This window comes from Rutilus rutilus (assembly GCF_951802725.1).
Source record: "Rutilus rutilus genome assembly, chromosome: 1".
NCBI classification, from domain to species: Eukaryota; Metazoa; Chordata; class Actinopteri; order Cypriniformes; family Leuciscidae; genus Rutilus; species Rutilus rutilus.
Genome location: NC_140209.1, coordinates 58,752,186 through 58,765,734, shown reverse-complemented (window position 1 = coordinate 58,765,734; position 13,549 = coordinate 58,752,186). Strand labels below are relative to the sequence as shown.

Sequence of the window (13,549 nt, the reverse complement as noted above, 5' to 3'; positions counted from 1 at the left end):
TAGAGATGGAACCTTTTTGATTTTAATAACCAATTACTTAATTATGAATCCTTTCTCAGAGAGAAGACATTCCCGATAACGTTCAAAGAATATAACTCAGTTTTCAGATCTATACCTAATGGCATATTAGAACAAATGAAAAGTTATAAAAAACAAAATGAAGTTCCTGGTTTTAATTTGACTCTTTATATAAACGGTATGGATATTATGAGCAGCAAAAAACTCCAAATGTTTTTGTTTTTATAAAAAAAAGCCGAAAATCCGTTCACTCGTAGGCCGCCATAGTTATTTACGTCAAATGGTTCAAGAACAGCATCCAATGTATTTTGGGTATGCCTTTTTAGGCGTTTTAGGGCAAATTTTGGTTAATAAAGCAATAAATAGTTTACTCAGTAAAAATAGTTCTCAATATTATATGTTTGTTTGTTGAGCTGTAGAGATCCCTTGCTAGGTTTCATTTTTTTAATTAAACACTACATCTGAGAGAAAGTTTAACATATCGAATACAGCCTCTCTTTTTTTTAATGCATTTATTCAGGAGACATGATGACTCTCCATTTGTCATCAGATTGTCAGATCTGCTAGAGGGAGATCATTCACTGTCAGACTCGTCTTGTGTCTGGTGTCTCGTAGGGCAGCATACTGTGCCATGTTAGGCAATCCTGACGCTACACAACAGCTCAGACCACTGCGGGAAATGGCCATTTCATTTGCAGCAAACCTGTAGAGAAAACAGATGCAGTGAATGCAATGAAATATAGCCTGCATTAGACTTACACTTCTATCTAATGCAGTGTGAAATCATCTGTGAGATTTAGTGTTTGTGGAAGTTACCATTGATCTGTCTTCTCATCGTAGCGCTCCACATCAGAGATGGTGCTGGATTCATTACGGCCTCCGACAGCAAACAACTGACCATTGACTACCTGGATTTTGAGGAAAGTAAAAAGCTAATGTCTTTAACTTTACATTAATAAATCTTATTATAGATGCACCACTTAATTTAAACATAGTTAGAATGTTTTGACACACATTGATCTTCGAAGCCTTCTACAATTTTAAGGTGCAACTTTCCATTTTTTCTCAATATGGAAGCAAAAAAACAAAAGTCCCCCATATTCATTTTCATCAAATCATTATTGTAATGTTATTTCATAGTTTCACCAGATACAGATTTTAACTGTCCACATCTCACCTCAATGCCAAAGCTGCTGCGTGGATTGTTCATTGATGCAACATCACTCCAGATGTTAGTGAGCGGATCGTAGGCCTCCGCACTCCGCAAATCACTGGCACCATCAAAACCACCAACCTTTAAATAAATACATTATTTATTGATGTATTATGTGCACATCCATGCATGCATTTACAGAAGTGCAATCTTTAAACTGTGATTGTTCCATATCTCTGTATTTGTGTGATGGTTATCATAGCTAATTAATAACACTATAAAACTGTGTTTAACACTCACAGCATACACTCGATCTGCATAAGCGATCACACTAACACCAGTGCGGCGGCTACTCATGGGAGCGATGAGAGTCCACTGGTTTGTTTCAGGGTTGAAGCTCTCAGCAGAGGAGAGACACTCGGTCCCATTAAAACCACCACAGATATAGATCTGACAAACACAAACATAACATGCATGATGTTTGAGCACAATCATCACAGACTGATCAGAAAAGCAGTGTTTAAAACACAGTCAATTTTATGATATTCCTTTTCATATTTAAACTATTCCTTATGTCATATCTCTGTTTCCCCTTTCCTTCATGCTTTACAGGCATTAAGAGTCTTCAAAAGAGTGGGTAAGTGCTCTTACCCTGCCCTGCAGTGAGGTGGCGCTGGTGGTACTCCTCCGTTCATTCATGGGTGCCATCATTGTCCACTGATTGGTGTTTGGATCGTAGCGCTCTACTGTTTTAAGCCGTTGTTCTCCATCAAAACCACCAATGGCATAAATGAGCCTGTCCAGAACAGCAACACTAATATAGCAGCGGCGTTCATACATGGGGGCCACCTACAACACACCAAATACATCAGTGTACGAACACACACCAATACACCATCTCATTGGTTCTGTCCAGTCAGTTGCAAATAAATACAATGGTATTACTATTATTTTTTAACGGTATTTTAAACAGTCATGATGGTAACTCTGGTGTATTATATTATATTATATTATATTATATTATTAATCTACAACAATTGCTGAAACACAAACAAAAATGTATCATGGTTTATATCTATTCTTTGAAGTAATGTGGAGTACAGCACATCATTCAGCACTATGGTCCATATCAAAGTACAATCCGGTACCATCACTGTACCACAATACTGTTTTGTGAAGGAAGCTAAATTAAAGTTCCCTTTCGTGGTCACTCCGAGTTACGTCGGATGACGACGATTGGGGTTTCGCTTAGAAGCCTATCACCTTCGAGTATATAAAACGAGCCAATGGCAATGAAATGCCATGGGTCTGCGGAATTTGCATAGCGTAACTCCGCCCGCCGCAGGGGGTATATAAGGAAGTCGCTGGCACAATGCAGATATGTTTTCGCTTCGGAGCCGAGAACTTCTCCACTCCTGCAAGCCAAATATTCTGAGTTAGTCTTCTCTTACCTTCGAGACGAGCGAACTCTCCGGTGTTGGTGTGACGGCGATTTCAGCGAGTGTTCACTACCCTGCTGATCTGGTCAGTGATCTGACAGATAGTGTGTCTCTCCCTGTTCGCTTCAGCATCCGCAGAGTTTTTCCTCTCACAAAAAGAGCATTGCACGTGGCACGTCTTTTTAAAGATGCCTCGCCCGTGCACTTCTGGTTGCGGTCGCGACATATTTTTCTCTGATGGGCACGATCTCTGCTTAGCGTGTTTGGGCGTTGATCACGCTAAAGCAGCGTTCGTGGATGACTCATGTTCCCACTGCGGGAACATGACCATCTCTATGCTGCGGTCGAGACTCAATGAGCTCACTAGAGCGAGAGTCCCCCTACCCACACCCCGATCTACTGGTCCCGAGAGGGCTAGTACTTCGGCTGGTGGCCGGGGTGACCTGAGGGTGACTGTGTGGGACATACCGCCGACACGTCCACGGTCCACACACCCCTCTCCAGCATCAGCACCCGCGAGTGTTCAAACTGAGACCGCTGGTCCCTCTTCGGAGCCCCAGCGCGTCTCGTTTGGAGCTCCAGAGGAAGATACGATGTCGATCGCTGCATCACAAGGTGGGCGCGAGTCCTCGGGAAGTGAGGATTCGGCTGTGTTGCCGCCCTCGGGCGTGCCAGCATTGCCCGAGTCTGATCCCGAGCTGACCGCCATGCTTTCCCAGGCAGCCGCGGCCATTGGTATTGAGTGGTCCCCGCCACCTGATCCAGTGCGCTCGCGGCTGGATGATTGGTTTTTGGGAGCGGCCGCTGACACCCGTCGCCGCCCAACCCCAATACCATTCTTCCCGGAAGTGCATGAGGAAGTCACGCGGTCCTGGAAGGCTCCCATGTCTTCCCGCGATCGTTCGTCGGCTTTCTCCGCCTTTCCTCCCCTCGATAGAGCTGATGCTTGTGGGTACACTGGGATTCCCACGGTTGAACGTTCTGTCGCGATGCAGCTGTGTCCGGCAAGCGCTTCATCACGTGGTGATCCAAAGCACCCATCCAAAGCCTGTAGATTTTCGTCGACCATGGTGGCGAAATCTTACAGAGCGGCGGGACAGGCAGCTGCTTCTCTGCATGCCATGGCCATCTTGCAGGTCTACCAGGCCAAGATGCTCCGTGACATGCACGAGGGTAGGACAGACCCAGGGCTCTTTGATGAGCTGCGCGCTGCCACTGACCTCGCTCTCCGGGCGACGAAAGTGACCGCGCGCTCCCTGGGTTTGGTGATGTCCACAGCTGTGGTCCAGGAGAGACATCTCTGGCTGAACCTGGCTGATATGCGTGAGCCCGAGCGGACTCGTCTGCTTGACGCTCCCACATCCCAGGCCGGCCTTTTCGGCGGTGCGGTCGAGGATTTTGCCCAAAAGTTCTCGACTGCCCAGAAGCAGACTGAGGCGATCAAGCACATTCTGCCCCGACGCGCTGCTGCTGCTCAGCCGCCGGTACAGAATCCTCAGCCTGCTCGCCGCCGAGGGCGCCCTCCCACGGCTCCCGCCCCTCCCGCACGGCCTCAGCAGCAGCCTTCACCGGCGCCGCGTCGCGGAGGAAGCCGTAGGAAGGCGCCACAGCCCTCTCCAGCCCCGCGGCCCGCTAAACGCCAGGCTAAGCGGCGCTCCTGAGACGGGCAGCTCAGGATTGGCTTTCTTTTCTCTACAGGAGGTGGTAGCAGGGCCACTCCTTCCCCCGGTGGAGGGCCGGGGGAGAATCTTTTGTTCTCCACTCCCCGCTGCTCGTCCCACGACGGGCAGCACCCTAATGTGGTTAAAGAAAGAATCGAAATCCCCAATCCTGAGCCTACAGAGCCAGAGGGCCGCAGTGCGCGCCACCCTCGGGTCCCGCCACTGCCGCCCTCCTCTGTCCCAGAGGTGTGGGATGACAGCACGCGCCGCCCACGGGCCACGCTCCTCTCATCCCCCTCTGTCGCCAGACCCCTGCCAGAGCACGCCCCCGTGGGACGCGCGCCCTCCCCTGGCCTCCTCTGGCAGGACGCGGTTAATGACCGTGCCCCCGCACAGGGCCGCTATGCCACCCTCGCCGGTGCCGGTCATTCCGCCTCGCTGCCCCACCGACGGTACGTCTGTGGTTCGTATGACCCCGCTGGTGCACTTTCTGGAGGCCTGGCTAGAGCTTCCCAGACTGTCCCGCTGGGTCGCGAGAACCATCAGGCTCGGCTACGCGATTCAGTTCGCGCGATCTCCTCCCCGCTTCAGCGGAGTCCGCTTCACTATGGTCAGTATGCTTCACTGTCATGAGAGCGGAGGTCGTCACCCTGCTGGCGAAGGGTGCGATCGAGATTGTCCCTCCAGCCGAAATGAAGTCCGGCTTCTACAGCCCTTACTTCATTGTACCCAAGAAAACCGGTGGGTTACGGCCAATCCTCGACCTCCGCGTCTTGAACCGCTCCCTTCACAGGCTGCCATTCAAGATGCTCACGGCCAAACACATCCTCCAGTGTGTGCGGCCGCAGGATTGGTTTGCAGCGATCGACCTGAAGGACGCCTACTTTCATGTCTCCATTTTACCTCGACACAGACCGTTTCTACGGTTTGCTTTCGAGGGGCAGGCATACCAGTACGCGGTTCTCCCTTTCGGGCTAGCCCTGTCTCCTCACGTCTTTACGAAGGTCGTCGAGGCAGCCCTTGTTCCCCTTCGGGAACACGGGGTTCGCATCCTGAACTATCTCGACGACTGGCTTATCCTAGCTCACTCTCGAGACCAGGTTTGCGAACACAGGGACCTAGTGCTCCGGCACCTAGTCCGTCTGGGCCTTCGGGTCAACTGGGAGAAGAGCAAACTCTGCCCCGTGCAGAGGATCTCTTTTCTCGGTATGGAGATCGACTCGGTCGCCATGTGCGCGCAGCTTACTAGCGAGCGCGCGCAGTCACTGCTGACTTGTCTTCGTCAGTTCGAGGACAAGAGTGCGGTTCCACTGAAACTTTTTCAGAGGCTCCTGGGGCATATGGCATCCGCAGCCGCAGTAACGCCGCTGGGATTGCTTCATATGAGACCGCTTCAGCTTTGGCTTCGCGATCAAGTCCCGAGGTGGGCATGGCAACACGGCACGCTCCGAGTCCCAGTGACTCCAGCCTGCCGTCAGACCTTCACCCCGTGGGCGAACCTCAATTTTCTATGGGCCGGAGTGCCCTTAGAACGAGTTTCCCGGCATGTTGTTGTGTCAACAGATGCCTCCAACACGGGCTGGGGCGCCATGTGCAATGGTCATGCTGCCGCGGGCTCCTGGACAGGACCCCAGCGCCTTTGGCATGTCAATTGCCTCGAGTTGCTGGCTGTACGTCTCGCCCTGCACCGCTTCCATGCGCTGCTCAGGGGCCAGCACGTACTAGTCCGATCAGACAATACCGCAACAGTAGCGTACATCAACCACCAGGGTGGTCTACGCTCCCGCCGTATGTCGCAACTCGCTCGCCACCTCCTCATATGGAGTCAGAAGCATCTGAGGTCGCTTCGAGCCATTTATATCCCGGGACACCTGAACCAGGCGGCCGACGAGCTGTCTCGAGTTCGGCCTCTCGCTGGAGAATGGCGACTCCATCCCCAGACGGTCCAGCTGATTTGGGATCAGTTCGGCGACGCACAGGTAGACCTGTTTGCCTCCCACGACTCGTCCCATTGCGACCTGTTTTACTCCCTGACCGAGGGCACGCTCGGCACGGATGCACTGGCGCACAGCTGGCCGCGGGGCCTACGCAAGTATGCGTTTCCCCCAGTGAGCCTCCTTGCGCAGACCTTGCGCAAGATCAGGGAGGACGAGGAGCAGGTCATTTTGGTTGCCCCGTATTGGCCCAACCGGACCTGGTTCTCCGAACTAGTACTCCTCGCGACAGCACCTCCCTGGCCAATTCCTCTGAGGAAGAACCTCCTTTCTCAGGGACGGGGCACCTTATGGCACCCTCGTCCCGATCTTTGGAACCTCCACGTGTGGCTCCTGGACGGGACGAGGCAGGTTTGAGTACCCTACCACCTGCGGTGGTGGCTACCATCACTTCCGCTAGAGCATCGTCCACGAGACATGCCTATGCGTTGAAGTGGAACCTCTTCGTCAACTGGTGTTCTTCTAAACATCAAGAACCCACGAAATGCCCGATCAGTGTCGTGCTTTCCTTCCTGCAAGAAGGGTTGGAGCGAAGGCTGTCTCCCTCCACCCTGAAAGTGTATGTTGCCGCCATTGCCGCACATCACGAAGCAGTTGATGGTAAGTCTCTGGGAAGGCACGACCTGATCGTCAGGTTCCTGAGGGGAGCGAGGAGACTAAATCCTCCTCGTCCTCCCCTCGTACCCTCTTGGGACCTCTCAGTGGTTCTAACTGCCCTGCAGAGTGCTCCATTTGAGCCTTTACAGTCAGTGGAGCTTAAGTTCCTGTCAATGAAGACAGTGCTCCTGGTTGCATTGGCCTCCATCAAGAGGGTAGGGGACCTGCAGGCATTTTCGGTTGACGAAGCGTGCCTGGAATTCGGGCCGGCTAACTCTCACGTGATCCTGAGACCCCGGCTTGGATACGTGCCCAAGGTTCCTACCACACCCTTTCGAGACCAGGTAGTGAACCTGCAAGCGCTGCCCTTGGAGGAGGCAGACCCAGCCTTGGCACTGCTCTGTCCAGTACGCGCCCTCCGTGCTTACGTAGACAGAACGCAGTGTTTCAGGACCTCAGACCAGCTCTTTGTCTGTCATGGTGGGAAGCTGAAGGGAAAGGCTCTCTCAAAGCAAAGGTTATCCCACTGGATAGTGGATACCATTGCTTTGGCATACCAGCAGCAAGGTCGTCCGTGCCCCCTTGGTGTGAAAGCCCACTCCACTCGTAGTGTGGCTTCCTCTTGGGCTCTAGCGCATGGCGCCTCGCTAACAGACATTTGTAGAGCTGCAGGCTGGGCGACACCCAACACATTCGCGAGATTCTATAATCTCCGCGTAGAGCCAGTTTCTTCTCATGTACTCGCTTCAACCAGCCGGTGCTAGATTCTGCTCAGGTGTCTTCGCTTGCTCGCCATTCCTCTCCACGGACGGGATACGTGCGATTTCTTCTCAGGTGAGTCTGATAAGCTCTGAGTTTCCTCCAGCACTGGTTACGTCAACGCCTGAGTTATGCCAATCTGCCATAACGCAGCTTTTGCGCTTGACTAGGTGCCTCCATGTGCATGGTTCCCCCTCTGGGCGACCCCCACATGTGTATTCCACTGTAAGTCTCCTTGTGAGCGTGTGTCTTTCCCTTGGCAAGCCACCTTGCCACCCCTGGGGTTTAAAATTCCACCTGCGGCTGGACACCCCAGTGATTTTCCATATGCAGCCCTCTGGGTCATATGTGTATTCTAAGTCCCCCCCCATCATGGCTGGGCATAATTGCATATTTCTCTCTGGAGATATGCTTCCCAGTGTACCTTGGTATCCCTGTGTTAAGTAGGACTCCTTCATTCGTGCTAGTCTCACAACAGGGAGCTCAGACTTACGCAGGGCACTGGAAGACAGCCGAGGTGGCGTGATTAGACTGGAACCCCAATCGTCGTCATCCGACGTAACTCGGAGTGACCACGAAAGGGAACGTCTCGGTTACGGATGTAACCCTCGTTCCCTGAGTGAGAACGGAGACGTTACGTCTTCCTGCCACTTCCGCTGTACCGCTGAAAAACGCCTGGGGCTAGTCTCGGCTCCTCAGCGAAGACATATCTGCATTGTGCCAGCGACTTCCTTATATACCCCCTGCGGCGGGCGGAGTTACGCTATGCAAATTCCGCAGACCCATGGCATTTCATTGCCATTGGCTCGTTTTATATACTCGAAGGTGATAGGCTTCTAAGCGAAACCCCAATCGTCGTCATCCGACGTAACGTCTCCGTTCCCACTCAGGGAACGAGGGTTACATCCGTAACCGAGACGTTACGTGTTGATCTACAGCATTACGCACCTCATGCCAAGTCTGAGTGATAAGATTGAATTTCCTCACACTGTTGAGACAATCCACACCATCAGAACCACCAATACAGTAGACAAACTCATCCAGGACTGCTGTACCATGATAGCCTCTGGGACGCTCATCCTCTTGAGTCACCCTGACCCAGCAGTCTGCCTTCACATCGTATGCCTCTATCGCACTGGTGGGATTGCCGCCGCTCCATCCTCCGATGGCCAATAGGATCGATGAGGGCAGACGTGGACGTGTCAGTTGATGCATGAGTTCTGAGTTGGTGGGTTCATCCGTGTTGAGGTCAAACAAAGTCTTCACTGCTTTGATGATAACAGGTTTGCAGGCTTCATTCATCATTAGTGCACTGCACATTACATTATTGAGGAAGTAGTCTGAGGACAACAACCCCAATCGAACCTGAAACACAAGGGAGAGTTTAGACTTTCAGAGACTGTTGCAAGACTGTTACTAAGCAGTTATATAGTCTTCAACAATGGGAAAGGATTTCCAATGTTAATGCTTGAAACAAGAAAAGAAAATTGTCAGAAGGGGAAGAAAAATAAACTTGTTTGCCCTTTGAATTAAGTTAAATTTTCTTACACCTGCCAGCTAGGATTATTGTAGTTGAACTAAAATGAAAACCCTAAACTAAAAATAAAATTAACTTCAACTGAAATCAAATATTTTAAAACTTAATCTTAAATAGTTGTCAAGGCAAGTTTCTCACTTTCATTTTTATTTCATTTCAAACTGAAATAAAATTAGTAAATTATAGACACAGACTTTTAAGATATTTGTAATGAAAACCGAGACAAAAATCTCTGTTTTACCTTTGGCAGAAGCACGTTAATGTGTTGCCTCCTGTTTTCTGGTGCGTGATTAATCCAGTGGAGGACGGCTTCAAACACCACCTCCTCCTGTCTGACATTCAGCTCATCCTCATCAATGATCTCCTCCAGCTGCTCCAGGGAGAGCTCCAGGAACTCCTCAGATTCGTCCAGAACCTCCTCAAAGTGCTGCAGGATAAAGTGCTGTGCTTTACCTCGGAGCTTTGAGCAGGAGTAAAAGTCCTCTGTAAACTTGCAGATGCCAATGCAGTTCTCTGGGCATAAGTGTGACTCCAGGAACTGACAGCAGGCGTCTACGAGACCTGAGACTAAGGTCATGTCAGCCGCCACCAAGAGCTCCAGAGCGTTCTCCTGAGTAATGAGCACAGATCTTGTGTACACATACTGGATGATAAGAGGCATGATGTCTCGGGATATTCCTTGAATTTCACAGAAATGTTGTGGGCTGCTCCAGTTGTTGGAGAAAAGAACCCTGTGAACAAATTTGACAATGAAATACAGACATTAATAATGAGCATATATAAAATAACTTTTTGTTATTTACATTTTAATTTCAGCCAGATTTACTCAGAGAAACAGATTAGTTTCCTGTATTAAATTTGAAATGCTGGGTAAAACTTCATTCATAGCCACTTCCAGAATCAAATTTCAAGAATTGTTTTTCTTAGATATCATAGTTACATTCATTTTTCTGGCAATACACTCATTCATTTTCATGCATTTATATACTTGGACTTAGGCAGTTTCAACAGTATAATGTTGGCAGTGGAAATTATATATATAATTTAAGAGTTCAGATGCAAAAACCTCTAAATGCCATCTGAAATATTCTTCTAGAATGATCATTTTTATCAAGCTTGTATATTTACTTTCAGTAATTTCACTTAAATGGCAATTAATAGGTATTTTCATTGCCATTTAAGTGAAATTACTGAACTTAAATATACGAGCTTGATAAAAATGATCATTCTAGAAGGAAATTTCAGATGGTATTTAGAGGTTTTTTGCATCTGAACTCTTCAATTATAATCATTTCTTGGTAATTTGCGCACAATTGCAGTTCAAATGCTTCGTCTCACCTAAAGTAGGAGCTGCAGCCACACATGATGATCTTGTGCACTGGAAATTCTCTGTCATCTGATTTGATGATTATGTCAGTGTGTTCGCCCAGTAAACGTGCTTCATCAAACACGTCCAAAGCTGTTTTCATGTTCTCCATGTTCTCTCAGGACTGTAAATGTATTCAGTCTTCTCACCTCAAACTCTGATTAAAGTCTCCTCAGGATTGTGTCTCTGTGGGACTTTTGCTCAGGAGAGTTCTATAGAATGTCTCTGTGACATCATAGTTGTAGAGCTTGCACAGTTTGTGTCTTGGCCACATAATTATTATAGAGTTTTGTTTTATTGATTCCTTTTGAATGAAACATCTTCACAGTAACAAATATATAAAAATTGATTAAAAAAATGAACTCAGTGACAAATAAAATAAAACATGGGATAATTAGTCATTTGAATATGCAATCATCCATTTTTGACTGCATAACATATACACACTAGTGAGTTTTTGACAGAAGGACAGATTTTTCTTGCGTGGTGTGACTGTGACCCCAAACAAGTTTACCAGAGGCCTGTATGAAGAGGACTGTTCTTCACAGATGTCATATTCCCATTGCATTTCAAGGTCACGCAGCATTAGGCCACATCATGAGTGCAATGTCTTGCTTTTATTGGTTAAATCTGTAAATTTAGAATTACTGCCATTATAAGTAAAATTACATATAAATGACCAAGCTGTTTTTTTATTTTTACAATATTTACAACTGGAAATATTCAAGAAAGAAGACTTTGAACAGTCACTAAGACACTGCGGCTGTATCTGAAATTGTCCCTTATACTGTGCCAGCAGTTCTCAACTGGTTTGGCCATGGGACCCACATTTCCCCATGGACATTAAGCCGAGACCCAATCATTTATTCATTTATTTTCAGGAATTCTACCTAATATATATGGTATTATCACGATATTGAAATAAGCGTTTTCAAACAATAACAGGTTTTATATATTTTTCTTAAAACAAAAAGAACTCTAAATTATATTTAAAATCCAATAAAGCAATACACACAAAAACTGCATAAAGTGATTCAAGTGTTATAAAGAACAATAGGTAACACTTTACAATAAGGTAAAGTCAGTTAATGCATTAACCAACATTAACAATGAGCAAAAGCTACATTTGTTACCATAGTTATTCTTTGTTAACATTAGTTAAAAAAAAACAACTGATCATTGTTAGTTCATGTTAGCTGAATTTAATAATTTGTTATTAATGTAACATGTTTAGAAAACAATTTGAAAAATTAGAAAAAAAATATTTATTTAAAAGAAAATCATACAGCAAAATTAAAAGGCTTAATTTGCATATTTATTGCAAAAATATTCAGATTATTTTATGCTCCTTATTTATGCAATGCCCTTTTTATACCTAACAGCTGCTGTTATTTCCAAGTGTGATCAAGATGTACATTTATGCAACTTTCCATTACATATACTCTACTGTTCGTGGTCGGTACAATTTGTGAGTGTGTGTGTGTAGTTGCAACCCAGTCTTGCTTGCCAGGGAAGCTGGATTGCTTTGCTGTTTATTGATATTTTAAAATGATATTTTATCAGTAGGAAATCGCGATATTTGGCATCAGGTCACGTGTGTCAGATGTTGGTAAGTAGTAAATTCTCTGTCCTAATAATGTGTGATATAATGTCTTTTCTGTTTTTTGATATTAATCAGATTAGCTCACGTTCAGTCACTGCATTGTATCTGTCATCTCCACGGAAGCTTTGCGTTTCATTGCTTTCTAATTCAGACCTTCAGTCCGTTAATCATATTCATATCAGATTTAAAGTAGTACAATTAGTTCCAAAGTTGTATTTGTAGTAGAAGCACAGTAAAAACAACACTTACCATGCTTTTACCACTGTAACCCTAGTTTGACTGTGATAGGTGTGGTAAAAGGACAGTAATCACAAAACTGACCATGCTTTTACCCCAGTAGTTTTAAAGTGATATTTGTTGTAAACGCATATTAACCACAACACTTGCCATGCTTGTAATGCTTTATAATGTAACATCCAATATTCGTAAAGTAAATCAGTACTTTTTCCTTTAAATAATCCTATATATTATACATAATTATATTTTCTTTCTCTTTTTTTCAGCTGAAAAGACCAAAAGGGCCTTTCGGACTCAGTCATTCCATTATTGTTTGAGGAGAAGTAAACGGAGGAGACGGAAAGCTGCAAAGGCAAATATTCACAATGGTATGTGTTGATTTTAACCCTAAATCAAACATTTTAATTAAGCATTTGTTGTTTCTTAAACCTTTTCTCACAAAACCCATAGCCCAATCAGCACGAACATAGTCTGAAAGTCTTAATAATTCACAAGATTTAACAAGTTGTCAAATTCGTACGATACTCGTACATATTTGTATACTCGTACACAATCCTGCAGCTTTTACTCCTAGTGCTGTCATTGGCTACTGCCTCAATTCCTGTACATATTTATCATGATATTTGTAAATCAGTTGCACCCCTTCTTGGAAAGTAGTCGGATGTCACACACACTGTCAGAAAATGATATTAATTGCATTGTATTTATTACAATTATTACAAATTGGTCCCCGTCTGTTTATGTTCCAGTGATACATGATGTCTCTCCACACCTCATAACCTACCTCTGTTTGCAAGAGTGGAAAAGCTTATCTGACTTGTCACATGACATCAGATACTCGATTATTTTGTCATAATCAGATCAGTTACACTGCTGATAACTGTCCCGTTTGCATGTAAATCATTTTCATATGATTATTGCTTGCTATTAAAGACATACTTTTATTCATAGAAATGCCCATATATCAGTGAACTTAAAACATAAAAATGCTTTTAACATTTAATTATGCAACACTCTTTACAGAAAAATATCCCACAGTTATGGATAACCTGACTATTTGCAAGTAATGTATTAAAATTACCATCCTTTCGGTTTTGCAGGATTACTTGGTCCTTTTTTTTTAAAAGCTCTACAATATCAAACTCAACAGCTCTTTTAAGAGCCGACCCTCACAAGAGCTACCAG

At 46.1% G+C, this 13,549-nt stretch overlaps 1 protein-coding gene across 1 annotated transcript; it reads right to left on the bottom strand.

The window, feature by feature from the left end:
• Positions 1–564: 564 nt before the first annotated feature.
• LOC311304915 (kelch-like protein 10) lies at positions 565–10,636 on the bottom strand (the record flags this gene model as incomplete). The annotated part of the gene is made up of 8 exons (XM_084432273.1): positions 565–721; positions 835–926; positions 1,196–1,312; positions 1,472–1,621; positions 1,823–2,020; positions 8,570–8,986; positions 9,400–9,889; positions 10,497–10,636. The coding sequence occupies 8 exons, from the start codon at positions 10,634–10,636 to the stop codon at positions 565–567; spliced, it is 1,761 nt and encodes a 586-aa protein (XP_084288399.1).
• Positions 10,637–13,549: the final 2,913 nt, after the last annotated feature.